At 38.9% G+C, this 27279-nt stretch overlaps 2 protein-coding genes across 3 annotated transcripts; both read left to right on the top strand.

Moving 5' to 3' along the window:
* The first annotated feature begins 499 nt into the window (after positions 1 to 499).
* Positions 500 to 14045, top strand: CUNH5orf34 (chromosome unknown C5orf34 homolog). Of its 2 annotated transcripts, XM_061352185.1 has the most exons (12): positions 500 to 697; positions 1030 to 1119; positions 5010 to 5656; positions 6239 to 6334; positions 7696 to 7819; positions 8676 to 8767; positions 8976 to 9045; positions 9347 to 9517; positions 10905 to 10993; positions 11744 to 11836; positions 12660 to 12700; positions 13451 to 14045. In XM_061352185.1, the coding sequence occupies exons 1-12, from the start codon at positions 506 to 508 to the stop codon at positions 13642 to 13644; spliced, it is 1899 nt and encodes a 632-aa protein (XP_061208169.1). In that variant the 5' UTR covers positions 500 to 505; the 3' UTR covers positions 13645 to 14045. The 2 variants fall into 2 exon arrangements, 1 of the variants encoding a protein (XP_061208169.1); XR_009725250.1 differs by lacking the exon at positions 10905 to 10993 and having other exon boundaries at positions 13451 to 13544.
* A 1663-nt stretch (positions 14046 to 15708) lies between these two features.
* On the top strand, positions 15709 to 26352 carry TMEM267 (transmembrane protein 267). The gene is made up of 4 exons (XM_061352175.1): positions 15709 to 15937; positions 17543 to 17690; positions 19335 to 19722; positions 25999 to 26352. Exons 3-4 carry the CDS (start codon positions 19399 to 19401, stop codon positions 26332 to 26334), a joined length of 660 nt encoding a protein of 219 aa, XP_061208159.1. The 5' UTR covers positions 15709 to 15937; positions 17543 to 17690; positions 19335 to 19398; the 3' UTR covers positions 26335 to 26352.
* Positions 26353 to 27279: the final 927 nt, after the last annotated feature.

Here is a 27279-nt window from a genome sequence, read left to right as displayed (position 1 = left end):
TTCACAGACAGGCTGCCCAGGGCAGTGCTGGAGTCCACGGTCCCTGGAAGTGTTCACAAACTCTTAGACCCTCAGTGACATGGTGGACTTGGCAGTCTGGGGTAATGGCTGGACCTGATGATCTTAAAGGTCTCTTCCAACCTAGCTGTGTGATTCTATACAGGTAAATAGGTTTCTATCTATAATCTCGGCCTTTGTACTGCTAATCTTCATCTCTGGAGCAACAAAAAGATACTTGTGTTTCCAGCAGGTAATAACAAACTCTAACAAGATGGAAGTGTATTCCCACCCAGCTGTTCTACAGACGTGCGTAAAACCGGTTCACGCTTCCCCTGCTGCCCTGCAGGCAGGAGACCGCAGCGACCCGGCCGCGCCCCGCTGGGTGGCCGGTGAGCTCGGCGCCACGCCCCATCCCTCTCTTCCCGCCCGGCGGAGGCGGCAACCGTGGGCTGGGGCCTGGCCAGTTCCTGGTGCCGCCTGCAGCCCACGCTGCGCCGCCGCGGCCATGGCGGAGCGGCTGATGGTGCTGTACGCGGACGACTCGGCGGAGGTGCACTACGCGGGGGGGGACCGCCTGCTGCTGTCGCCCTGCGGCTGCGAGTACCGGTACGACGCGGCGCCGCCCGCCGCCTCCCACCAGCTGCAGCCGGCCCAGAGCACCCGGCAGCGGACCGCCTTCTGCCGCAGCGCTCACCGGGTACGCTGGGGTCGCGCCCGCTGGCCCCTGTGCTCCTGGCCTTGATGTGTGGTGCCGGGCCAGTGTCGGGATGCTTTCTCGGAGCTTCTCTCTGGGGTCTGTCCTCCCGTGCCGTGCATGCGGGTGCGAGTCCCGGGGAGCGGCCGTGGTGCGGGGTGCCCGGGATGCGGTTTCTTCCACTCTCCAGCAAAGCTCCTCTGGGTGATACGGCGGGGATCTCTCAGCCTCTGCTTCAAAACAGAAGGGATAAAATAAGCTTTAAACATCATCAATGTGTAGACAAACTCGTAACAGGCTTGTTTTAGTTTGTTTTTTCTCTGCGCTTCAAATAGGAACAACTTATGCGAGCTCTAGATTTCCGGAACAGGTTCTCTTCTCGCCCATACTTACCTTCACGTGTTATACCTCCAGAAAGAAAGAAGGTGAGAGTTACACATATAATACTGTTGTACAATGGACATCCCTAGGAGCCTGACAAGGCGGACTCCAGTAACTTTACATGCATGTGTATGATGAGCATAGGCCTTGATGATGTACAGAGAACAGTTTGGTGAGTGCAGCTAACAACTTTAGAATACTGCTAGTTTTAGTTATAGCTTCAACAGTTTATTTAGTCCTTTCTCCACATCTTTTGTAGCCAGACACCAAAGAGTTCATTTACTCGTAGTGATTTACAGAACAGAACTTCATAACTCACAAAGAGTTATAAAGCAGGTATGTTTATTGCTGTGCCGGGTGTGAGGGGGATCGCTCCTCCTAACTCGTGCACTGAGAGCTCAACAAGCTGGATATTTATTACACACAAACATCCATATTCATCAGATTTCACAAGCAGAGGAAGAGTTTATTACAATTAGTTCCAAGAACTCATTAATACCATTCTCCTCCTCTCTACACCTGCGCATTGCCATCTGGTGGTCTTGGGCTGGGGTCTTCTGAATGAAGTATGAGGTCTTCCTCACTGTGCGCAGTTTCCCCAGCTGGCAACCTCAAGTCTTGCAGAGACTAGCTGAAACAGGCTCTTGTCAGACATTCATCTTCTTGAGGGAAAAGGGTCCCTGATTTTAAATAATGTGTTTCGGCTACCTATTCTATTCTGAGTTACAGTTTAACCACAAGACTAGCAAGAGCAAGAACATATCTGTTCCCTATACTAAGTTAACACAATCAATACATTGTTTGAAGAAAACTCTTAACCCTTTCCTTAGTCCATTACTATTCCTCGCATCAACAGTAAGACTAAAACCTAGGGGTTTGTACATACGCCAGAATAAGCTGTTTTATATATTGTCACTTTCCAGCACTGAAAACCTGCCAGGGAAGACTGGGTGACATAGGGCAGTGGTTTCTGAGAGCTGTCACATTCAGCATCCCATTGTTTCTGCACTGCAGCACCTTTGTGACTCTGGAGGCTGCAGGAGGGCAGGGGCAGTGTTACTCTAGGAATGGCTACTCCAGGTCTGGCTGAGGTCCATCCAGAGACCCCCGTTACCATTTCTGGGAGCTCCCCTCTGGATTCCCACTGAACACATGTGTGTGCACGCTATGGTGGGATTCTTAAGGCAACTTAAGAGCCCCGCCGAGTGTTAAAACTTCATTAGTAACAGGCAAGTGTTAAAACTTCATTAGTAGCATACTTCATGCTAACATTTAGTTCCTGAAAACACAGTATCACTACATACTTAGCAGTAGGCTGATGCTCTGTCATTAGCACACGTGGGTCACACTTGAGACAAGGAGGCACAAAATGAAATACAAACCTTTGTAAATAAGTAGAATCAGTTCTAAGTAATGTTAAGTTTGATGGTGTTGTAACAGTAGCAATGGAAAATAATTAAGATATATATTTCACAGAAGAAAAAAATAGAGTGCAGCTAGAGAACATAATGAGAATCCTTGTATGAGATAAACCATTGTAGTTGATGTAGTTCTAGGTCCTTATGACCTTAGTACAAAATATGTGTAAGAAAAGCAAGACAGAAAAACAGGGCATGTAGATAAAGAGTATCTGAAACTAAGAGATGTCCAGGATGGGCTGCAGCTAAGCTACCTGACAAGTAGAAGGACAGGATGATTATGTCTGCAGTGTTACTGAACCAATTAAGCTGGTGTAAGCATTATCTACTGCACGTGCTTCAAAGACAGCCAGAAGTGATGAAGATTGCTGGAAGAAGAAAACAACCCCCAGAAGACCACTACCACGTTGTTGTGTGAGTGTGAAAATGGGTGTGGAATTATGTAAAGCGGTTCTTGGATTGTTAATGAATATGTATGATGTTTAATGAATATGCATATCAAGGAACAATATAATCACAGTCATGTTTGAGGTTCGGCTGGGACACGTTAGGAGGAGCTGCCCCCTGTGTCTCCCGGTGCCGCAATAAGGAATACCTGCTTGTCAACTGAAACTGTGTTGGCGAGTTCCTGGAGATTTCTCCGAATCACTCTCCACTGTCCCCCAGGCCACCATCTTCTGGAGCATGGTTGGGCCTCTAGATGCTTCCAGACAGAGCTTTCACTGTTCAGGGTGCTGGGGATAAATTTCCCAGCCCACAGCAACTGTTTATCAACTGTTGCTTTTGTTAAAGCAAAAGCAGGTTTTTCTGTAGCTCTTAATATTGTACTTCTTTGGTAATTCACTGCTAGTTTATTGTTCTGTGCCCTCTTTTCAACTAGTGCTCATTGTTTCCAAGGTTTTTGCTACTTCCCACGCTCAGCAATCCATTATAGGAAGGTAACAATTACCAAGCTCTAGTTCACTCAGCGTGTTCCCATAATAAAGTGGTAATGAGCCTAATGGGCCAGCCTTGGAGCCTCCCACAGTTACCATAGGACATAGTTACTCCAAGGCTTATGGCCTTTAGTAGCAGTGAGTGTACTTTTACTGGCCACTGGGTATGAAAACAGTTGCACTGTGTTACTGTGCTTATGCTTGAATTCCAAACTGCATAGTACTGTAGCTTGCTTAGGCTCTGCTTTGGCCACACTAACCATCCACATCTCTAGACAGCTTGAAGAGGGAGATGTTGTCAGTAGTACGGCCTGTTCAGAACTGCAAATACTATTTACAATGCAGACTTTTCCAATGCTGATCCAAAGTGTGATTTGGGCTGAAACATTTGATTAAAGGTCAAATGTGACAAAGCTGATTAAATTGAGATAAAACAAATTATGAGGAATGCAAATACTTATTTGCTAAGGTTTTTTTTCACATCTTGTTTGGGAGGGTTTCCATTTCTGTTCTCTACCTTGGATCCCGTGCTTTAGGATCCAGTGCTTTACCTGAAGTCTTCAATTCAAAGCAGGCTAATGATATTTTCTGTGTGGTGATCAGGTACCAGGCCAATACAAAAGAAAATACTTAATTTTTAGGGCAGAACTTTTTGCAGATGGCTAGAAAGGCATTCTGTGTTTTAGGATGTTTCTAGTTTCAGAGGGTGATTAGTGTATTTTCCAAGCCTACAATTTGGGGAAAGCCTTAATCTGGGGTTTGAGTAGATACAGTGCTTGTTTGGAGTACTTTGTTGAGAATCAGCTGCTTTGTTTTTGTAGAAGGGGCAGCACATGGCCATCTGGTGTGAAAATGTTTTTCATTTGTTTTGAATGAAAGTGCTAATTGAAGCAGCAGTATGTACTTAAATATCACAGCACCAAGATGAGGCTACTCTTTTGAGACTTTCCAAATGTTGTAAAAGTCTAAAATCTTTATTATATTTTACATTCGTCTTCAGAGGTGTGTTTTATCCACATCCTACCAGTATCAGTGTAACCAAAACTGCATTGCCACAGCAAAATGCTTTCAATAAATTTCCATTTTGGTAAGAACACATAAATACATGTTATATGCCAGTTTACAGGCTTATCTTAATCTTATAAATAGAAGATTTCAGAGTACATGGGGTTTTAATGTACACAGTTGTAATGTGGGCTTTCCATGAAGTGTACCATTAACTGATGCAATCAAGATAATTTAGCTTTCTCATCAGTGTTTCTTAAGAAGCAGTTTGGAACAGAAATACCTTCCATCTGTGAGCAGTTGTGACTGGTCAGCTGGCCATGTACCTTACTAGCTAATAGTGCATATTAAATTAAAACATTATTGCTAGGTAGAACTCTGTTAGAAGAAAGCAGATACAAAAATGAGGTCTTTTGAGTACGCAGATAAATGTATGCAGATAAATGCAGAATAATGTTTCTTGCTATGTATCACCTTGCAGGAATGAATTCATTTAAATGTAATCCTCCATTGCAAATTGTGGGAAGCAAGTCATTTTTATCTTGCTGAATACTCCCGTCCTTTTTCTTGGTTTAGGTTATTTTCAGGGATATCTTAGAAGTTAGATGGCCTGACCCTGCTACAGCTGATCTGACAAGATGTGCAGACAATGGCAGTGTGAAAATCTCGTCAGTAGATAGTTATGCTCACCTTTACCTGTCAGAATTGCAGCAGGAATTCACAGTGGAGTTCTTATGCAAAGTCAGCCAGTCATCTGCAGCATCCCTACACTCCTCTGAAAAGAATAGCAACTATCAAACCAGAGATCAGTATGGAAAATCGAGAGAGAATCCTGTTGCTGAAATGTCATTGAAACAAATGAGAATAGAGGATAAGAAGAATGATCAAGGTTGTGCTGAAGGTAAATACAGAGATCCAACCAATCCAGAGGACCAAAGAGACACAGACGGAGTCCCTTTGTTCTACACAAATCAGTCTTGTGAATACATGTGGGTTACACAGTGTTGGTCCATCTCCTCCTACCCAGAAAAATGGAAATACCCTTTGTCACTGGCACTAATGTGCTATAATTTAAAAACTGCTAAGAAGGTAATGGAGACAGGTGAGAAAAAGAATCATCCATCTATGGAAACTGATGTTCTAATAGACCCTGGAACAAAGGAAACTGTTTCTCATTTACCTACAGCGTTGCCACTCAGTTGCAGAGCCCCACACTTACACAGGTAATTTAAGTTGTTTACTTCATAGTTCTTGACACGTTTTGAAATATGTAATTTGGAACTTCAACCTCTAGCAAAATAACTGAATTCTAGCTGTAAAAGATTTTTAAAAAATTACTATAGTAGTATTTATTTTTTTTAGGAATGAGAGACATGAAGTTTGTGAAACTAACTTTCTGTATCCTACTGTAATTAAAATATAGGAATTAGTCCAGAGAAAAGTATTTTTTATATTTCTGACATGCTGTACAACTATGTAAAGGAAAAAGAGAATACTGAAAAAAGAACAGGTTTTGGGTCTGTTTGGTTTCATTTTTGAGAACACTTCTGAGTTGTGCCAGTGGCATACGCTTTCTGTCAGCACCACTAAAAATAATTAAACAAAAGAGAATCTTTGCAGGTTTGAGAAAATTAATTTGGTAACTAACATGGGTAACTAAGGAATCGCAGGAATCTGCAAATACCTAGTCTCTTTTCCTTTAATAAGTGTGCATCCATCTGTTCTTGGTACAGAAATGATCAGCAGCACATAAAGAAAAAATCTGACCTTCAGCCTTACTGAAGCATTTGTTGTATTTTATACAGGTGGACTTTCTGTGACTTCTTTCAGAATGAAGACACTGAAAAGTATTCATGCCCTCTGCTAATTCAAATTGTATGGTGGCAGGGTGTTTTTTATAGGTATGTTGGAGATCTTGTGTTTCTTCTTTGGAAGACTTTACAGAAATTAAGCTTTAAGATGCCTTACTTTGTCCCTTTCTCACTCTTCGAGAGATTGCACACAATCTTCATGTAAGAGTCTGCTCATTTCTGCTGTTTATTGGACTTCAGATTTTCTGGTACAGTGTATTTCCAGGTCTGAAAGTGGGTATGTCTGAAACAATCAATCTGAAATCATGTTTAAGGCTTTTAAAGTAGTGATCTGATTTTAGAATCGCAGAATAGTTAAGAGTTGGAAAGGCCCTTAAGATCATGTAGTTCCAACCCCCTGCCATCTCCAGAGACACTTGCTCAAGGTTGCTCAAGGCACTGTATGAGAGTTCTTATTCTTAAAGGCTTACTGGACAGCTGGAGCTCCCACTGGCTAAATGGTGGTTTCTTGAAAAATTACTTTGCTGCTTTTGATGCTGAAGATTTCATGCTTTATAAATGCATGGTGACCCATCTTGGTCTTGATGTCTTGGTGACATACATAATTCACATCTTGCAGGCAGCTAAATTGTGGATTTTACTGGTGTATGGTTAAAAAAAAAAAACAAAACCAAAACCCCAAACCTTTTTTAAAATTGCCCTTTCCAATCTATTGTAAAACCTGAAAATTCTACAGTTGCTAGCAGCATCTAAAAGTCTTTGATAAAACCATGATCAGTGTTTAAAGCTTTAATCTTTCGCCCAGTGTTCTTCACTTTTCTCAGTGCAATTCCTAAATTTTCATTTCATTTCTGAACAAAATGGTCAGCAGCTCTTCAGTACTATACTTCATTTCTTTGGATATGGTGAGTAGCTCTATTTAGTCTTGTAAGTCCCATTACCAAACTCCAGGCACATAACCACAGAGTCACAGAATTGGTCCATTAAATGGCTTTTAGGCTTCTGAGATACCATATGATCACAAGTGAACGACCATTTATTTTAGGGAAAAACATAGAGCTACAGTGAAAGTGAAGACCTTCAGGTTGTTCAGAAATCATTCAGTCTGATGCTCTCTGTACACTAGGTAGGGCTGGACCACTAAGAAAATTAAGACTTTTCTCTTTAGAATTGCTGTATTTTGTGCTGTGATATGTTTACCTCAACACAAAAAAGCTTTCCTTAGCTTGTTTAACTCCTGCACACCATGTACACAACCAAAGAAAGAGCCTGGCAATGTTAATGTTCTGTGTTGAAAGAAGTAATTGGTGCACTCTGGTGTTTGTAAAACAGTAGAGTTGTGTTGCAAACATATTTCTGCTTTGTGCTTTCTTGAAGTATACCAACCTGTTTTGCTTGGGTAGTGACACAGCATTTAAAATACTTATTAAAACACCTGTTATTTCTTTCAGATTTATCCATGGTAGGAAAAACATCATAGAAATTTATCCTGGTGATGATTCAGTTCTCAAGTCAGAGGGAGCACTTTTTGGAAATTATTTCATACACTATGCAATCCAGAAAGGAATAAAAAAGGTGTAAAACTGTTCTAAAATTTTAAAATACTTTCTAAATTCTTTCATGTTAAGCAGTTTCCTTATTTTTTAAGACATTTGCCTATGCAATCTGTAGTGAATCAAGCAATCAGTCATACAAAAAATGAGATTATACTTTCTGTTCCAGAATGTATTTTTATAAGTTATAAACAGATAAGATTTTCTTACAGATAAAAAAATTCTTGTTCATGATAACATTTATTTCACAAGCTCAAGTATGCACTGCAGGAGGATTCTACAATGACTATTTCTTACTAATTTAGAAGAGACATTTCGTCTTTAATATACTGATGAGAGGTTAATCTTTGTGCACTTGGAGATGTTTTCTTTTTCATGGTATAGAGACAGAACCTAGAAGATGCAAGTTCTGTTCTATCTTTGCCACAGACCTGCTGTTCATTGCTGGAGAAATGGTTTTGCCTCTCTCTGTGTCTGTCTATTGTTAAACTTCCCCAGAACAGACATCCGCTGAAGGCTCATGCAGTGTTTTGTATTTTTAAAGCAGAATTAAGCATCGACTTACCTTTCAAACCAAGCCTGTGACTTGTAGTCAGTCATAGTTACTCAGTAATGAACTAGTTGACTCTCTGATAAGCGAACTTCTTGGTCCATACTGAGTGCACGGAAACCATGCATGTTTCCTCTCACAGAAGCAGGCTTGAAGAATACAACTGCAGGTCAATATTTTTCAAGGAGATACTTGTCCATGTTCTGGAAAAATGTGATTACAGTTGCTTTCTGGGACATCAGAAGTTTCATATCTTGCAATCTTTTAATGCTGTTTTCATGCTACAGTACCTGTAACTAACTCACCTCCTTTCTGCTTTTTACTGCAGAGGGAAGAGAAGATGTATTCGGTCAACAGCCTACCTCCCGATGTACCAGGAAATTCATATTCTATATCCTCTATCATCACTCAGGCAACCAAGTAACTTTAATTTATCTTTGTTACATTAATTCCTCTGACTGTGAAAGGACAGTAGTTAAAATTGCATGTAATACATTTTATGACATGAAGTATAAAAATTAGAGTTTATATTAGCACTAAGTACGTCTATAAATTTACACAAGATCACAACTATTTAGAAGATGTAGTAAGTATGAAATGCTTAATATTTTGTTGGTTTTTTTCTCAGAATACTTCAGTACTGCTACAAGACTAAACTGTCATTAACTCATAACTATTATCTCTGCTGCTGGAAAATGGTATGTAGCTGAAGATTTATAAATCTTTCAGTGTTATAAAGTTGATTATTCAGGCTATAGGGAATAGGACCTAATCTATAGGGAAGAATGGTTAGTGTATCCTTGAAGATCAGAAGATATATACTGGGAACCACTAGCATGCAGTGTAAATGTATATTTGTGAAACAGAAAGCAACTGCATGACAGTGATCTGGTTATGGTCTGGAAAAAAAAAGTGAATTGAAGATCTGGGAGAGATTCAAGCATCTGAATGATGTAAGTAACCTTTTCTCAAGTTTTCAGTGTATTTGTCTCATTCTAGGTACCTGAGACAGATGGACGAGAAATGTTGCCATTTTTGCTGTATGAAAAGGTTATTCCCAGCATAGGAAGACTCATCGTGTACTCGGATCATAAAGTCCATGCTGCTTTTTGGGATGGGGTGACCTTGAATATGGTCTGGGATTTCAGCTCTTCCTGTAGCAAGATCCAGGTAATTTGTGAGTTCTAGGGGTAACCATTCTTAAAACTCTTCATGAAAAGTATCACTAGGAAACTAATGAGAACATGAAACAAAAGTTTTGATGCATGTAAAATACAAACTGAAGACTTTGGAGAGATTCATTCACAGTATTTTTCATTTGGATGAGTACAGAAGCTCAAGAGTAGGTTTGTCTCACAAGCTTGTATAGTCATCTAAATGAAAATAGGAACTATCTGCAAAAAACACCATTAATGTATTGCCAGTATTTTAACCAGAAACAAGAGGGAAATATATTTTAGTGCCTAACAGATGCCTAAGGAAGCAAATGAAACTATCCTTTCAAGAAGTCACATTGATCAACGAAGAGAGTATTTGGTTTTTATTTTGAATTACCTGTCATTCAGTAAATGGATAGTGAAAAATTACTTGGAAAAGTAACCTTGTGCATATGGTATTCCATGTATGTGTTTAAATCTACTTACTACAGAAGTGAAACGACTATGTCGATTTTTGCTGAATGGCACTACAGAGAAAATATGAATGTGGAATGCAAGGTTGACTGCTGAGACTTTTGCTTCTGTGCCTTTGCTTATTATCCTGAGGTGACAAGACACAAAAATATGTTAAAGTGTCTGAGGATATCTCTATTATAGAATCATAGAATAGTTAGGGTTGGAAAGGACCTTAAGATCATTTAATTCCAACCCCACTGCCATGGGCAGGGACACCTCACACTAAACCATGTCATCCAAGGCTGTGTCCAACCTGGCTTTGAACACAGCCAGGGAAGGATCATTCACAACTTCTTTGGGCAACCCATTCCAGTGCCTCACCACCTTCAAAGTAAAGAACTTCCTCTTTATAGCCAATCTAAACTTTCCCTGTTTAAGTTTTAACCCATTATCCCTTGTTCTATCACTACAGTCCCTAATGAATAGTCCTTCCCCAGCATCCTTATAGGCCCCCACAATTCATTCAAATTGGTTACAGTTTTCTCCCACACCAGAAACAGCAAAAGGAGACCTGAAGTGACTGCTTAATCCTCTGCATCCTGAATTTAGTTCCATTGCTATATATACAAATATGATAGTGTGTTAAGAGATTCAGTATAACTTCCTGATATGAGCTAGCTTGAATCTATATACTCACTCCTGATAAAAGGAGGAAGAACTGAATATTCTACAGGTTTGGAAACATTTCTACACACTTTTCTGGAAGTAGTTTATTCTTGAATAACCAAATTCTATCCTTAGCAAAACACAGACTATTAAGTATTTAAAGTGGAATGTTCATAGATACTTAATTCTTAAGTTGGCATATTATACTTGCATTTTTTTTTCTTTTTCTTCAGACTGTAGCAGAAAACCAGTAATTCTAATTTTCTTTTTCTTCTAAGGTAAATGAAGATGTAGGCTGGTGTAAGTTAACTACTTCTGATGGGTTACAGCACCTAATACAAATAAGTCATCCTGGAATCTATGAAAGGTATAAGTAACTTAAACAAGTTAAATAGAAAAGAATTCTGCACAGATCTCTTATATGAAGACATGGTATTTACTGAAAATAGATGGGATGGGGGTAACACCAAACACACCATGATAAAAGCTCTGTGTTTCATCTGGCAAAGATTCAGGACCTTTATGGCTCAGGACCTCTGCATGCTATCATTCCATTATGGTTATTCCAGTAATTTTATTTTTTTTTAAAGTGACTAGAGCTGAAACTTGGCACTTAGATCAGCGGAGAATGTTGGGGAAAAAAAAAAAAAGAAAAAAATCTTGTCCTATATAGAGCTGGTACACAGAAGTGGATAACACTTTATCAGATTTCTGCTTTATTACAGATACTGACCTCTGTCTGCAGATTGCTTTCTCTAATCTGCTTGCTCTAATTACAGCCTCATTATGGGAACCATTAGAAGCTTACTGTGCTACTTTTCAGCAAGGAGATATTCACAAACAAAAATTAACATTTGTACACTACTCATTACAAATCATACAGCTTTGTTACAATTTTCTGTGACAGCACAAATTTTAATATGAAGGAGATTCTACCCACAAAATGGGAATCAAAAATTGGCAAGGGAACCTAGAGAAGAAAGCTAGATTTCGACTCATGTTTTTTTCTTTCAGATCCAGGTCTATTGCTTAATGCCTTCAGGTTTTTTTGCTTGAATTACTGCAGCGTATTTCTCATGTAAATAACTACTTCTTGTAAATTTTTGTGTTAATGTAGGTACACAAGAACAGCAATAGAATGGTGCAGAAGTTTGAATGAAAGGAAGGAGATTCCTGAATATACTGAACACTCTGTAACTGAAGAAAATTGGTATTGATCTTTATCCTTAATAATTGACTACAAATAACCTTTATCCTAAATAACTGACCTATAAATAAGTTGAAAATAAAACTCAAAAAGACTAATAAACTTTGAATTTCATAGACTGAATTTCCTAAGGGTCAGAAGTAATAATTTTAAGTCCATTTATTTTTATTTCAGTGTTTAAAACATTAGCTAAATTGAGTTCTAGGTGAAGCTTGTTTCATTGACCTTCTGCCTGTCTTATTTAAAAATCAGAATTATGGTGACTTTGCCAAAGGAGTATTAATGTTACAGAGACAGTATCTTGCAAGGTGAAAAAGAGAAACTAGGCTAAGAAAGGTGTCTTTTAACAGAGCACCAAGCAGCTCAAAATAGTACTTTGAACTGCTAAATGACACTTAACATCTCTTGCTAATACATCTGTCCTTTTTAATACATGCTACAAAAGTCTGCTGACATCATATACAAACACATTCGGGTATTAAAAATGTGGGGTTTATCATTTAAAATGATTACACTTTGTATTCAAATTACAGCAGATTCAGTAGCTGATGAAATAAAAGTTGTATCTGTACATACATACATATAGCAAAGAGATCATTTTTAGAGGAGAGCCCGTATTTTTCGTAACACAACTGATTGACAGATGGCAGCCATTTACTTGAGGTGTGAAGGACAAAAATACAGCTTTTTTTTTTTTCACTTGGATTTTGCTCATCTAATTTTTAGTATTGCTGGAAACTACTAAAAATTAAAATCTGAAGTAGAAAATACATTAAGAGAACTTTTCATGATACTACATCATTTAATAATCTATTTTTTTGCACAGGTCTGCTGATGTTGAGCTTGAAAAAATACAGAGATTTAACTGTATCCTTTCTGAAAGCTGTAAAGATTTTTCACTTTTACATTGTTGCTCATCTGCATATTCAAATCTGCATTTTTGATCATCAAACACTTATTATCACCTTTTATGGTTTTACCCATTTCTTAAGATTATCTTATTGAGCCATTTTTTCTTATTTATCTTTTTATTGTTTAGTTTGTGTGATTTCTGCAGCAGAGCACCAGTAATAAAACCAATGTCAGTGTACAAAACTAAAATAAATAAATCACCAAAAAAAGGAAGCCCTTTAATGAGCACTGCCTTAACTTCGCTAATACTCACCTGCTGATCTTTTCTTGAAAGCAGGATGATGCAGTTGCCATGGGGCTTGCTGTTACAGCACAGAACCCTTCTGGTTTTCAATTACTTAAGTTTCACTCCACTGTGTTCAGATAGCTCAAAAAAGTGTGCTGCACTGCCTCTGCTTAAAGCCACTCTTACGACTGTCTTCAAGCCAGCATTCAGTTTGATTAGTAGGAAAAGTGCTGTTGAATGTGCAGTGTAATATCACATAGTTCCCTTTTTAAGGTAACTTTTGGATAAATCAAAGTCTCAGAGACATTTTCTATAAATGTTGTAGCCATTTTAAGTTATACACTTTTATTTTTTAGCTTTATGTAATTGCCATGCTATGAAATGTGAGACTTTGCAGAATGAATAGAAATCCAGAGTATTTTTCTCATTAGGAGGAAGAGTTTGAATATTTTTTTCTTTCCTTAACAAAATAACCCTAGTTTTATTGGATAATAGCAATGTTCTGGAAGGGACATCTGCTGCAAAAAACAATCCATCTGGTCTTACTGTCAGAAAAACAGAAAATGAGAGTGAGCCAGAAGAAATCAGTGAAGGGTACGTCCTGGAGGCTTTGGAAAAAACTTCCAAAGTAATTCAGGATATTGAATCTCTGCTTGCAGCTTGTGGGAGGTAAAGCCCCATGGCTTCATGAAGACCTGTGTTCTGCATCTTCATGGGAATTGTCGCAATTCTGTCTGAGGAGGCTTCGAGGTGCAAGAGAAATGAAGGCTGAAGGCAGAGTGACTGAGTTGCTGTTGTAACACCAGAGTTGCATGTTGTGGATAGGCAAAAAGAACAGTGAAATAACAGAGCACAGCTGTACAAATAAATCAGGGCTGACCTGGAAGTGATGTTTTTGTATGTATGAATGTGTTAGAATCATGTGATTTTATAGAGGCCTGTAAAAGTAACTTAAGTTACTGTTCAAGTGGCTAGGGTGGGGATAAGCAGTTTTAACTGTATGAATGTGCTTATATTCAGATGCATACACTGAGTAGTCCAGTATTGAATAGAAAGCTTTCCAAATGCTTTCTACTTCATGGTTTTGTAGTAAATAAGTATTTATTAAAGTGTCTTCAGTCCTTCCTGGTGCATTTTCTGTTACTGGATAGTGCACTGTTGTACTGGTGGTATATAATGAAAACACACTAGCCTGCTGCTCCAGAGATGAAGATTAGCAGTACAAAGGCTGAGATTATAGATAGAAACCTATTTACCTGTATAGAATCACAGAGTCAACTAGGATGGAAAAGACCTTTAAGATCATCAGGTCCAACCATTAACCCAGTACTGCCAAGTCCACCACTAAACCATGTCACTGAGGGCCTCAGCTATACAGTTTGTGAACACTTCCAGGGACATTGACTCCAGCACTGCCCTCGGCAGCCTGTTCCAATGCCTGAGCACTTTCTTCTGTGAAGATATTTCTCCTAATACCCAACCTAAACCTCCCCTGGTGCAGCTTGAGGCTGTTATCTCTTGTCCTATTGCTTGTTACTTGGGAGAAGAGACTGACCCCCCACCTCACTACTACCTCCTTTCAGGCAGATGTAGCAAACAGTAACATTCCCCCATGAGCCTTCTCCAGGCTAAACCCCTCCCTAGTTCCCTCAGTGATAAGACTCATTCTCCAGACCATTCACCAGCTCTTTGCCCTTCTCTGGACCCACTCCAGCACCTCAGTGACTTTTGCAGTGAGGGGCTCAGAACTGAACAAAATATTTGAGCCGCAGCCTCACCAGTGCCTGATGCAGGGAAATGATCACTGCTCTGACCCTGCTGGCTACACTATTGCTGATAAAGACCAGCTGAATCTAGTTCAGCTCCATCAGTCAGCGCCCCCAGGTCTTTTTCCATGAGCAGCGTTCCAGCCACTCTGCCCCAAACCTGGAGCATTGCATGGGGTTGTTCTGACCCAAGGGCAGGACCAGGCACTTTGGTCTTGTTGAACTTCCTATCACTGGCCACAGTCCATTGATTCCGCCTGTACAGATCCCTCTGCAGAGCCTTCCTGTCCTCCAAGCAGATCGTTGGTTTCTCTTCCAGCGCTTCATTGCGACTCCCCCCACCCTGTTTCCCAACACTTCCGAGCACATTTCTCCACAAAACGCCGCAGACCGAGGCTACGACGAGAAAGGCAACTTCCTCACCCGTCCTCCCAGCCTGCTCCGCGGCCACGCATGCCTCCTGCGGGCCGGGCGGCTGAGCTTCACCTCATGGGGCGAAGGGGGCTGCTAGTAGCGGTGGCGGCGGCGGCACTTGAGGTGGGTGCGAGGGGCCGCGGGGCGGCCTTGCTACAGGCGGCGGCCGCAGGCGGCTTCCTGGCTCCGCGGACTCGGCGGCTCCGAGCGGCAGCCCCTCTCGCCCCGCGAAGCCGGAAAGCCGCACGCAGCCGCCCGGGCCGGATATACGGGTCGGCTCTTCACGTAAGAATGCCGAGCTTTGCCTAAAGCCAGGCATGTCACTTAGCCGTCAGGCTGTCTCACGCTCCATTCTTGTGCTGAAGATGACGGCACATTTTTATTTCTTAATGACTGAGGAGGTGGTTGATGAGGGGCTTTGGTGATGGGTGTTGAGGCAAAGCACCTTTTTTCTTCAAGACGTAAAAATTGTTGCTGATCGATGTAATTTCACGTCTGCTTGCCGCATGCCTGTTTTTCCTTCGTTCCTGTCTTCAGTTACACATACTGATTGTATTATAGTCTTAAACTGGATTATTTACGATGCAAATGATGTTGCAGTTAATGAGGGTAATGCATAAACTGCTCGTGCTTCTTTTTTTCTTGTTTAGGATGACAGATGATTTTTTTTTTTCTTCTACTGGGTAGTACTGGGATCTGTTTCTGTTCCTGAACACTTTAAGGGTATTTCTTTCAACTGTTTTCTTTTAGGTACATCTCAGTTCCAAAGTACTCATTAAGGAAAAGGTCTGCCTTTTGGTGTCTTGGTATCTCTTTTCAACAAACACCTTAAGTTATGATCCCTGAAATAAACAATGTAAGTCCTGACTGGGGGGGGGGGATGTGGTGTGGTATTTGTTTTTCCTAATTTCCTTGTGGTTTTAATTTCGTTTCTTCCTCAGTAATTTGATAAAATCTCACTGATTTCTGGTGTGCTTTTGTCCTCTTTCCTGTTCAGCCCCCTTTCACCCTCCAACATCAATAATGCATTATAATTATCTAACTCCAAAATATTTGTTTTATTGGTTCTTCACAGGTCTTTTTAGGCTCGGAACTGCTTTTCCGTGAGATAATATGTTAAATGTTTGAGTTTATGAATTGGTAATTCAACTTTTTGGAGTATTCTGTATAAATTAACATCCAGTATCAAATGATACTTTTTAGGAGATCATAGAATTATAAGGGACTGCTGCAATCTTGACTTCTGTCCTAAAGTGCATAATTGTACTAATTTTAAGCATTGAACTCCTATATGTATTAATGTACCTGATTTTTTTCTCTTGCTGTTACAACGTAAGTTGAAAGGTTTCTTAGTATCAGCTATTTCCTCAAATGCGTATTTACAACTCTGATCTAAATATCTTTTTGTGTCAGTAATTTACAACGTTAACTGCGTGTTTGCTAAAATTATTTTTATAGTTTCCATAAGTGAAACTAAATGCATCAGCAAAATTGCATTTTCTGGATATAAGCAGAGATTATGCATAATGCTATATATATCTCATAAAAAAATGTGAGAAAGCGTAACTGAGGAGTGTAACTCTGTCAGCTATTGCGTGCGTGTGTTTTATGTAAACCCAACCTAAATCTCTCTTTCAGTATGTTAACTGGACTGATCACTTATAGGTTTCTAGGCGTTCTGTGTAATACATCTGTTTCCCACTCTCCTATTTTAACAAAAATGTAAGCTTCACAACTGTGCTTTGTCAGATGTATAGGATAGAAAAAGCTCTGACACTTCATTGTGATATTTTATATTTTATTGTGATATGTGTAAACATCACACTTTATTGTGGTATATTTACACCACCTGAAAATCATTGTTTTTTCACATAAAAAAATGCATTTTCTAGTTTTATATTATAAATTGTAGTTTCAGAGGTTATTTTGGTTGAACAGAGTTTTGCTTTTTCTAGTCTTGATTTCACTCTTGATCTGCAGAATATTTATAGTTATGCCGTTGTACCTGGTCATTTGACTCGATTTTTGCACAGATATCAGTCGTTTGTGTCTATGAAAGGTGACAGAGCCAGTCTGTTTAAAAACAGTTACTCCATGGACATGGCTCTCTACTAAGGGTAGTCTGAATCCACGTTTTTGCTTCCTATTCTTTATTCTTGCTCAGATACACCCATTCATATATTGTTTTCCAGTTGGTATTGTTACCTTTATTTCACAGTACAATAATTCTCAAATCATGCTCATTTTGTGTTACTTGTGATAGTTTTCCTGTGCACTTTATGCACATTGATAGTATCTGTAGCAAATTAGTGTAAGCCTACCACAGAACTGCGAGTTTGAAGAGCTCTGTGTAGTATCAGTGCTTACTGCTACCTGGTTCAATTCATTTAGGATGGAACAAATGGTGTTTGGTCTTCCCTGCACTGGACTGCGCAGACAGGATTCAGAAAGCACAGAAGCTCCATGCTGAGGCATAGACCATGTTTGCTACTGGAATAAAGCAACTGCAATGGAAAAAATGTGTTCACTTAGTCCCAGAGTAAGTTGGATTCTGAATACTTGTATGCTTTCTAAAGGTATGCTGCTACATCAGTTCTTCACAAGTTGGCTTCCTATTACACGTTTTATGCTAATTTTAAATAAAAACCAATCTGATGTGATGCTTATACAGAAGAAACATTTGTGAGATTACCATTTGTTCCTTAAAATGGTATTTATTCAGAAATGTTGGGTGTGTTGTAAAGCCACGTACCAGAAATGGCAGTTCCACTGTTTCAGGAAATACTTTGTGTTTACATCTTCCTTCAGGACAGTCATGGTTAACAGACTCTAAACACAATCTACTTCTTTCATCTGTGAGCAAAGTCCATGTATTATTCATGCTTTCTTCTCCTTAAGAGCTTATAAATAAGTAAATCAGTGGGCTTTTTTTCTATAAAGATCAGTGTCAGTATGCATATTTTTGTGAGTAATTCTACAAATAAGCAGGCATGCACATAGTCTGGAAGACACGTTCTATATTTCTGGGGATTATAATCAATAACATGTTTATTATGTGTCATGATTGTTAGAAGTTTTCACTTTTACAGAAAGTCTAATACACTGGTAAAAGCCCATTTAGAATAAGAATTTACATAATAGTACTGCGTGAAGAAGAGTTATTGAGATTGCACAGAAATAGCAAACTCTTGGAGAAAAAAGGTTTTGGATAGGATGTAGGCTTTGAAACTGTGGCCTGTCTCCATGGCTCCACCAAAAGGCAGAATAGAGGAATAGTTGGGAAAGTCAGAAATTACATTGTCCCTCAAAGACTGCTATTCAGTGTGTTTAACATAATAAAGCTTAGGAATATATCATTTTAATGTATTCCCACTTTTATTTCAAAAGTGTGTTTTTTAATGGTATCACAGAAATCAACAGTTTGTCTTTATAATCCAAGTATCCCATAATTGCTTCTTGGGAGTGGGGTGAGGGTGTCTTGTAGAAGTTTGAATTCTTTTTGGAATTTCTTTTGGGGTGTCAGATGGTTATTTAGGGACAGTAATTCCCAAGAAATCACCTTCTAGGAGAGAGTTTCATAACAATTACAGAACATTCCTAATTTAAAAAAAAAAGTTTAAGTGATTATTAATGCTAATAACAGTGCCTTTACTTTCAAATTACAACAGTCAACTATTGAAAAGTAAAATGTCTGGGATTAGTTAATTTTTTATTTTTTTTTTTCTGCAAAAAGAGCTGTTATGAAGATAATGTGGCAGACAATAAACAAGTCCTAAAAGTAACAGCAGAGTTTGCTGCTGGAGCACATACTGAGGAGAAGCATATGTAGTTTTGCTCTGTAAGGAGTTAGTTTTGGTTACTTCTGCTTGACTGAATAATTATTGTCTTGGAGTTTGTGATAAATAGTAAAGATGTTTTAGTGGTTCTGGTTTTCTTAATGCTTATTCTATGTGCTAGTCTCCAAGCTAAAAAACAAATCGTTGCTCAGAGAGGACTACCTGGGTGATAATACATATAATACAATCAAATAGAATACAATAACTGAAATAAAAAAAAAAATCCCTAGGAATATATAATAAAACATAGAACCGGAGGGGTTTTTGCTCAGTTGTAGTAGTGATAAATGATTTGTGATGTTAGTTTTTTTCTTTAATAATTTTCTATCTGTTCTTAACATTTACAGAACAACTGATTATGCAAAGGACAATGCACAGTGTGTGTCCTGATGACATTTTGTGTGATGTAACATGCTTATTGCCATGGCATCTGAGACTGAAAAGGCCCATGCTCTTCTCCAGACTTTCAGCACAGCTTCAGTTATTTCTAGTCTAGGTTTGGGAGTATTCTGCTTTGTAGCAGACAGACTTCTGCAATTTTCTTTCATTCAGCAAAATGACTGGCTCCGAGCCTTCTCTGACAATGCAGTGCACGGTATACTAGGAATGTGGTCCTGGGCAATAGTGATTGGACTCAGGAAGAAAAGTGACTTCACTGAGGTCACTCTGGCTGGCTTCCTCTCCTCTGTCATTGATGTGGACCACTTCGTTCTTGCTGGGTCCCTGTCATTAAAGGTAAGGTAGTAGATAAGTTGTTGTGTACTTTTTTTCTTCACTACTGTTTACTTTTTTTGTTCTTCTGCCATATTGTAAGTAAAAAAAGTTCCAATTAAATACATTTAATAGATATATGGGAATTATATTTGATGCAGTTGTTAAAATTTTAAAAACCCTAAAAATAATTTAACTACTGTTAAGTTATTCTTGCCCTGTAAAAAAAAATTCTGAAAGCTGTTGTTTATTACATCCTCCGTGTATCACATAATTGCTTTGTTACCCAAGTTAAACAGTTAAGTGCTGCAGTGTGTGCTTTTTGTATAAAGTGGATTATTCCATTTCTGTTTACAGTAAGACGTAGAAATATCTGGTAAGTAGATAATTGAGCTGCAGTTTGGTTTCATTCAGTCTGACTGACTAGTACATTTGGTTTTAGCCAGCCCTAAGTATTTCTCCCACAAACAAGCTATATATGAGCTGTCACTGTTAAAAAGGCAGTTTTGAGTTTGCCCTTAAATATAGTTCATATAAAAAAAAATAATATAAGGCAAGCATCAACTTCTTTATAAACATAAGAAGGTGATTTTTCTCTTGTTATGGAGTATGCATGATCATCATCCACTTGCAGAACTGCTTGTAACAAGAGTTTCTCAACAGGAGTACTACCAGATCATGGCTTTTTTTTTTTTTGGTAGTGCTGTGCTGGTTTAGGTGTCTCCTGTTCCTCCTTCCCCATTCACATACATATATCCCTGTCTTTCTTGCTTGTTGTAGATATGTATGTCCAGATTTTGCTGACTACAACAGTTTCTTCTGTATACTCTACAAAACATTGGTACCTTCTGTAAGCTCTGTCTGTGCCAGACCCAGACTTAGTTCTGTGCCTCCCATATCTCATACCTTACGCAGACACTCCTTGCCCCTAGCTAGCTCTTGTTCCCCATAGCAGCAGCCCTGCCACTCTGTTTGTTACTAGGAACTTGCTCTTGGTTGCAGTTGGAAGTGTCCACTGAAAGTCATCTTCTCAGACCCCCTGCTGAAGCAGGGTCACCTGGAGCTCACTGCAGAGTCCCACCTCTCATCATACGCAAGATGCTCCAGTCCCTTCACACTCTTAGTGGCCCTTCTCAAGACTCAGTTGCCAGTAGCTCCATGTATCTCATAGTTGGAAGCCTATCTGGACTCATGTCTCTGGGGGTGGTCTTACGAGTGCTGAAGACAAAGGGAAACATCACTTTCTTCTACCTGTTGGCAACACTCCTAAGCAGCCCAGGGTATCACTGGCCGCCTTGCCACAGGTCATGTTGCTGGCTCATACTCAACTTGTATTTAACAAGTTGAATTTCCTCAAAACTGCTTTCTAGCCAGGCAGCCTCCAGCATGTGCTGTTGCCTGGTATTGTTCCTCCTTAGGCAGCGTCTAGTTCTCCCCTTGTCTGTACTTCTTGCATATGGAAATACTGTAAAATTATAGAACTATATGAAGAAAAGGGAAGTTTGGTTGATTAAGGAGTCCTATAATATTAAGGTTTTGGTATAGAATTTAAATCTGTAATTCTTTTTGTATATATTTCCTTATTTTAAAATCAGCAAATGCAAGTAATGAATAGTTAATTACTAGAAAGTATTGTTAAAGTTTTATTGCTGCATTTTTCTTGCCTTTGAGGTTACCAGTATTTTTTCTCAATTATGACCGCTAGATGACACTCTTCACCAGTGTCTGTTTAGAAAGTTGAGTATTGTGTCAAAAAACCGAGAGGTGACCAGTCCCTGCCGCCTTCAGTGAGGTGAGGTTAAATATGCTTACATTTTCCATAATGGAGACTGCTTTTATAGCCTATCCCTAGTATCCCAAACAAAGTAAATAACTGCAGTTTCATGACTGAATTTTTTTTTCCTGTGTTGTTTTGGTTCCCAAGCAGCTAGCAGTTGTTTTTCTAATATCCATTCTAAAGTATTGTGACAGCTAGATCTTGTTTCCTTATTCTTTATGCCCTCTTTGGAGAAGACAGCTGATTGCTGTGCTTTCCCCAAAAATGTTGCTCAAATCAGAAATACAAGGTGTTGAAGGTAGGGGAATAGCCAGCAGTAAGTTAGTAGCCAGACTTACTTAGCTGAGGAAAGGAGATTGCAGGATGCCTAAGGCTTTTTCATAGCAATTTGCCTATAAACTCCTCCTTCCAAACATTAACTGCATTAATAAAGGATGTTTATCTATAAATCATGTCCTGTGTATGTCTCTTGACCCTTATAGGAGTAGCAGCATTACTTCTACAACTTGCAGAACCATTATGCTTTTCAAAGAGTCTCTTCTTGACTAGCTGGCTTGCAAAAAATCCGAACAGAAAAAATCTGTTTTCTAAACCTCTCACTATTTTTCTTGGTCTCCTCTGTATTACCTTATGCCTAAATTGTCTTTAAAGGGTCCTGTCCCAAATTATGTATAGTATTTTATGTGAGATTTCATTAGATCCAGATAGCATAGGTTAATTCCTTTTAGTGTCACATGCATGCAACATTTCTGTCATTTTAAAAAGAAAAAAAGTCTGTTACAGGTTTTAAATCTTCTTACACTGCAGTCAGAGGTATTTTAGCTTGTGATATAGTGTAGTATGCGTACTCTTTACTGTTCTGTTGTTGCTCAGTTAGCTAGACTTGATTGTAGTACGTGATTTTTCTTTCTTCAGCTTTATATGATGTAACTTTCAGTTTCATGTAGTAATTTCAGGCTGTTGCCTGTATAATTTATTACTTCATGGAATACTTTTTTACTATGTATTTCTTAGCGCCAGTCCCATTCTTCCTGCTTAGATTGCAGAATTGAGAGTAACTGATTTAAGAGACTACAATGTTTACTGCTTATGCAATACGTTCCAAAGTAACTAATAAATTAAGAATCTAATTAACCATACCACTCTTACTAATTTGTAACAATAGTATTTTTCACATTACACAATTACATATAAAGCTGTTCATAATCACTCTTAAATCTGATGATGGGTTACTTTTTTTAAGTAGGCAGTATTGCCATCTACCTCCAGTTGCTACATTCACACTCCTCCAGTCATTTCCTGCTGACACAGCTGGCTGCTTGGATTATTTGGCTAGTGGGCTGCTTTTCATGGTGTCATCATTATTTTTCTGCAGTATTCAGGTTAAATAGTCACCTGTGGTATTTATATGTTTACTCTGATAAATACTTGTGTACCAAGTAACATGTGATCTGCCCTTTTGCCCATGTGTTTTTTTGCAACAAGTATAAAGTCTACAAAGACCTTGCTACTTAGAATTTGTAGTTCTTTGTACTTCATTTATTTTTTACTGTGTATTATATGGACATAAGTGTAGAAGAATCTAAGAATTTGTGTTTGAAGAATCTATGTCATTGACTAGCTCTAAATGTGAACATTTCTGCAGCCTGCCATCATACTCAATATTGCTGATAAACAAGAACAGCATTGTGGGCTGTTCTCAGTGTCGCACAGGATTGTAGCCTGAAAACTCATGTTGTAGAACAGATGTGCAGGAATTGCTAGCTTGCTGCTTAAAACTGCCAGCTTCTAAAAGTGTAGAGTCAGTGGCAAACAAGACTGTACCAGCTGGTTAATGTAAAACACCTGGTTAAAACAGACTGTAAAACAGCTGGTTAATGTGCCACTACTGACCAGGCTGGGCTGCACAGGAGGCATTTCTGGTATGGAGAATAAGCTTTGCCCACGAACAACTAATACAACATTGAATTTATAGATTGGCCCCAAAACTAAAGACTTCAGGTTTGTGAAATATCATGGAATATGAGTGAGGGAGCCCATGTTATTACATAAATTCTGTGGTGTCACTTTGAGCAGTAAAGCAAAGAGTTAGCTTGGGTTCTCTTGCATGGAATTGTTGTCTCCAGTCTCCAGATGCTCATGGTAATGTGGGAAAAAGGCTGGAGGAGCAGGAACTTCCAGAAGATCTTGTACCTGATAGAACTTTCAGGGAAATGGAAAGGTAATTTGTGTTGTGAATAAATTCTGTTTGTAACTGCAGCCTGATCTCTCTCATGGTAGGCATCCCCCTAAATCTACCCAAATCACAATCATCTTTTTCTGAGATATTTAAGGCAGAAAAGGCCTTGGTAATCTCTAAAGGCAAACAAGTTAGGAGAAAGTGTGTAACAACTTATATTGACAAATAGAACATGTCTGTCCCTTGGGCTTGTCAACTCAAAGATGTAAATGTTTTCTAGTTACAGGATGGAAAAGAGGTAATAAACTGTTCTTCTTTCAGAACTTAGGCACAGCATTTCAGATGCTCAATGACTCTACTGCTATTACAGAATAGGGTTGTCTTGTGCTTAAATTGCACAGTCAGTTTGCTGTATGAACAGCCCTACCATCTAAATTTTGTATGAAACAAATTAAAACATCACCTCCCCCAAACTGGGTAGAGATTGGCACTAATACTGATAAATTGCATATGTAATTAACATTCCCATTCTACTTCCTCATTGTGTTGCTATTGGTACCTAACATCCACAGGGCAAATATTGGGAAAATATTCATTTAGACTTTGCCACTGATTTTTATAAAGTGCAGGAACAGTGACTAGGCAATAGGATGTCTGGCAAAATGTATCACTATCCAGCATGGTTTTTTTTCAAAATTAAGCTGGTATGAACTTTTCAGGCTCTTGCTGACAGTAGCAATGACTTCTCTTTGTAGGGTAGGTAGTACTTTCACCATCACAAGATTTTTCTGCCTCAGTCCTTGAATTCTGCTTGTATAAAGCAGAAACGAAGTTGTAGAAAATATACCCTTTGCACCAACTTTAAGGAGCTGAGACCATACCACTGCAGTTAAAAGTTGTTGAGATAGTTTATGAGCTTTTTAATTCTGTCACCTGATTGAGAGAGTCACAATGAAGCATGTGGTGGGAACCTAATAGAGCAAAGCTTTCTGTGAGCCTTTTAACATTAGCATTAGTTTAAAGCACGGGCTGTTATTGTCAGGTGGCCCATAAGTTTTCATCTCTGATTTGTGGCTAAGGCTACATCAAAGTTCCCTTACAACAAAGACGATTCCAAGCAGTTGTCTGAATTATTCATGAAAACTTGATTAAGCCATTCCAGAGTCCCACTCCCATAGCTGAAACCTGCAACAGTTAACTGAAGCATTGACGGGTTACTGGCTGGTGTCCTGTAGTAATGCTTTGTTTGCTTTCTGCAGTAGATCCAGTATTCAAACTAACAATGAGATTCATCATTATATACAAAGAGTGTGTCTCTGGTGCCTGTTACAGTCTTTGCATATGCTCACTGGCATCTGAATTGAACCAGTTAATATTACATCAACACCTGTATAGATCTTTTAGTAATGTGCTATCATTTTTCTCATGCATACAGAAGCAAGTATTTACTTATTTGTTGCTTAGAAAACCAAAACAGGTTTTTTGGTTGTTGGTTTGTTGTTTTTTTTATTACCTGAATTTGTGGAGATCTAGCTGTTGCTAGTAAGTACATCTGGAATGTTTTGAATATTTTCTCAAGTATATATATTAAATTGGTAGCTATCAGTTCTTAAAACACTTAAGTTTAATCTCACTGGTTAGACATTTGCCTTAATTAAAACCAAATATCAGGCTTTCAACTGAAATAGTGTTAAACAGTTTGTTGATTAAAAAAAAAAAACAGTCACAAATGATTCAGAGGTCGGCTTCTGAACTTGTCTTTTGCCTGTCTGTAAAGAATACTGCATCAAGGCAACCAAAATACATGTAACTTAGATGATATTTTTGTTGTACTGGAAATTACTGTTCTGTTTCAGATGCTGTTCAACTAGAACAGCTTCACAGGTGCTAACTAGTATAATATAGTGGGGGTTTTTTAAATCATTAAAGCATATGAAATATTTAAAGTAGAGCATATTAAATATTTTAAGTGTATTATATGGTTGTTTTGATTTCAAAATTAGATACATGTAGTCAGTGCAGCAGACCGTACAAGTTCTGTGTGTATAAAGGTTCCACATGCCTATCTGACAGATAGCACAACTCATCCCTCTCCCTCCCTGTTTCGTCATTGGTAATGCTGCATTGGATGCATGATTCATACCATACAATAGAGAGACAGTGCAATGAACAGCTCTCATATGTCTAATCATGTTGGTTTTGGTAAACTACAGTGGAGAGGAACAGTGTGTTTTTCTTTGCACTTGCACTTAGCCACTTGATAATACACCTGTAAACATCCATGAAACATTTCTTTTCTTGTCACAATTGTACCTATTACCAATTATATTTTTCTTTTCTGCAGGCTGCTCTGACTCTTCCACGGAGACCATTTCTTCACTGTTCTACTGTGATTCCTGTTGTGGCTCTGACATTAAAGTTTATTATGCACCTTTTCAGGCTTAAGGATTCATGGTGCTTTCTTCCCTGGATGTTGTTCATATCCTGGACTTCTCATCACATCCGTGATGGGATTCGTCATGGCCTCTGGATCTGCCCATTTGGAAAAACTCCTCCTTTGCCATATTGGCTCTATGTGGGAATTACAGCATCTTTACCTCATCTATGTTCATTTATTATGTATTTAACAGGCACTAGAGAATTAATGTCTATAAAACACGGAATCCGCATTGATGTATAAGAATGAAGTCTCTTAGAGGCTGTTAAGTCTTGAATATTTGACTGTGTGAAGGCAAACTTACTTATTACAGTAAAACAGAAACTTTAGGGAAAATTTTGGAAGATTCAGATATGAGAAAATTAAAATTGCTCAAAATGTGAGTTTACTTACAGACCTTACTACTGTCTTCATAAACAGCATTTTCCATTAAGTGCAATGTCATCCATAAAATTCAGTATTATTACATGGAAACATGAATTTTCTCATAAATAGGTTCCCTAACAAAGCATGTTACTATGTTGCATGTTCGTAATGTAGTAATTTGTGCTGGGATCTATTCAGTTTTCATTTACAGAAATTTCTCAGAAAAAGTCCCAAAGTAAAAATATAGCTCTTGTCTAGGTTACAGTGTACACCTGCGAATTGTCTATTAGTCATTGTTCTACTAATTTTTTTGTTCATTGAACTCCATTATCCATTAAGGAGACAGGACCTTAATTCCAGTTTGCGATGAACAGCAGTCAGAAGGGTTTGTGTTTATAGAAGAGCATACATAGGGTAGCATGTGCTGAGCTGAAGTTATCATAGAATCATAAAATAGTCAGGGTTGGAAAGGACCTTAAGATCATCAAGTTCCAACCCCCCTGCCATGGGCAGGGACACCTCGCTCTAAACCATATCACCCAAGGCCTCATCCAACCTGGCCTTGAACACTGCCAGGGATGGAGCATTCACAACCTCCCTGGGCAACCTATTCCAGTGCCTCACCACCCTAACAGGGAAGAATTTCCTCCTTATATCCAATCTAAATTTCCCCTGTTTAAGTTTTAACCCATTACCCCTTGTCCTATCACTACAGTCCCTAATGAAGAGTCCTTCCCCAGCATCCCTATATGCCCCCTTCAGATACTGGAAGGCTGCTATGAGGTCTCCACGCAGCCTTCTCTTCTCCAGGCTGAACAGTCC

Source organism: Neopsephotus bourkii, unplaced genomic scaffold, assembly GCF_033783945.1.
Source record: "Neopsephotus bourkii isolate Nb327-2 ecotype Australia unplaced genomic scaffold, CSIRO-AGI_Nbou_v1 NB_631, whole genome shotgun sequence".
NCBI classification, from domain to species: domain Eukaryota; kingdom Metazoa; phylum Chordata; class Aves; order Psittaciformes; family Psittacidae; genus Neopsephotus; species Neopsephotus bourkii.
This window is presented reverse-complemented; position numbering and strand designations above follow the sequence as displayed.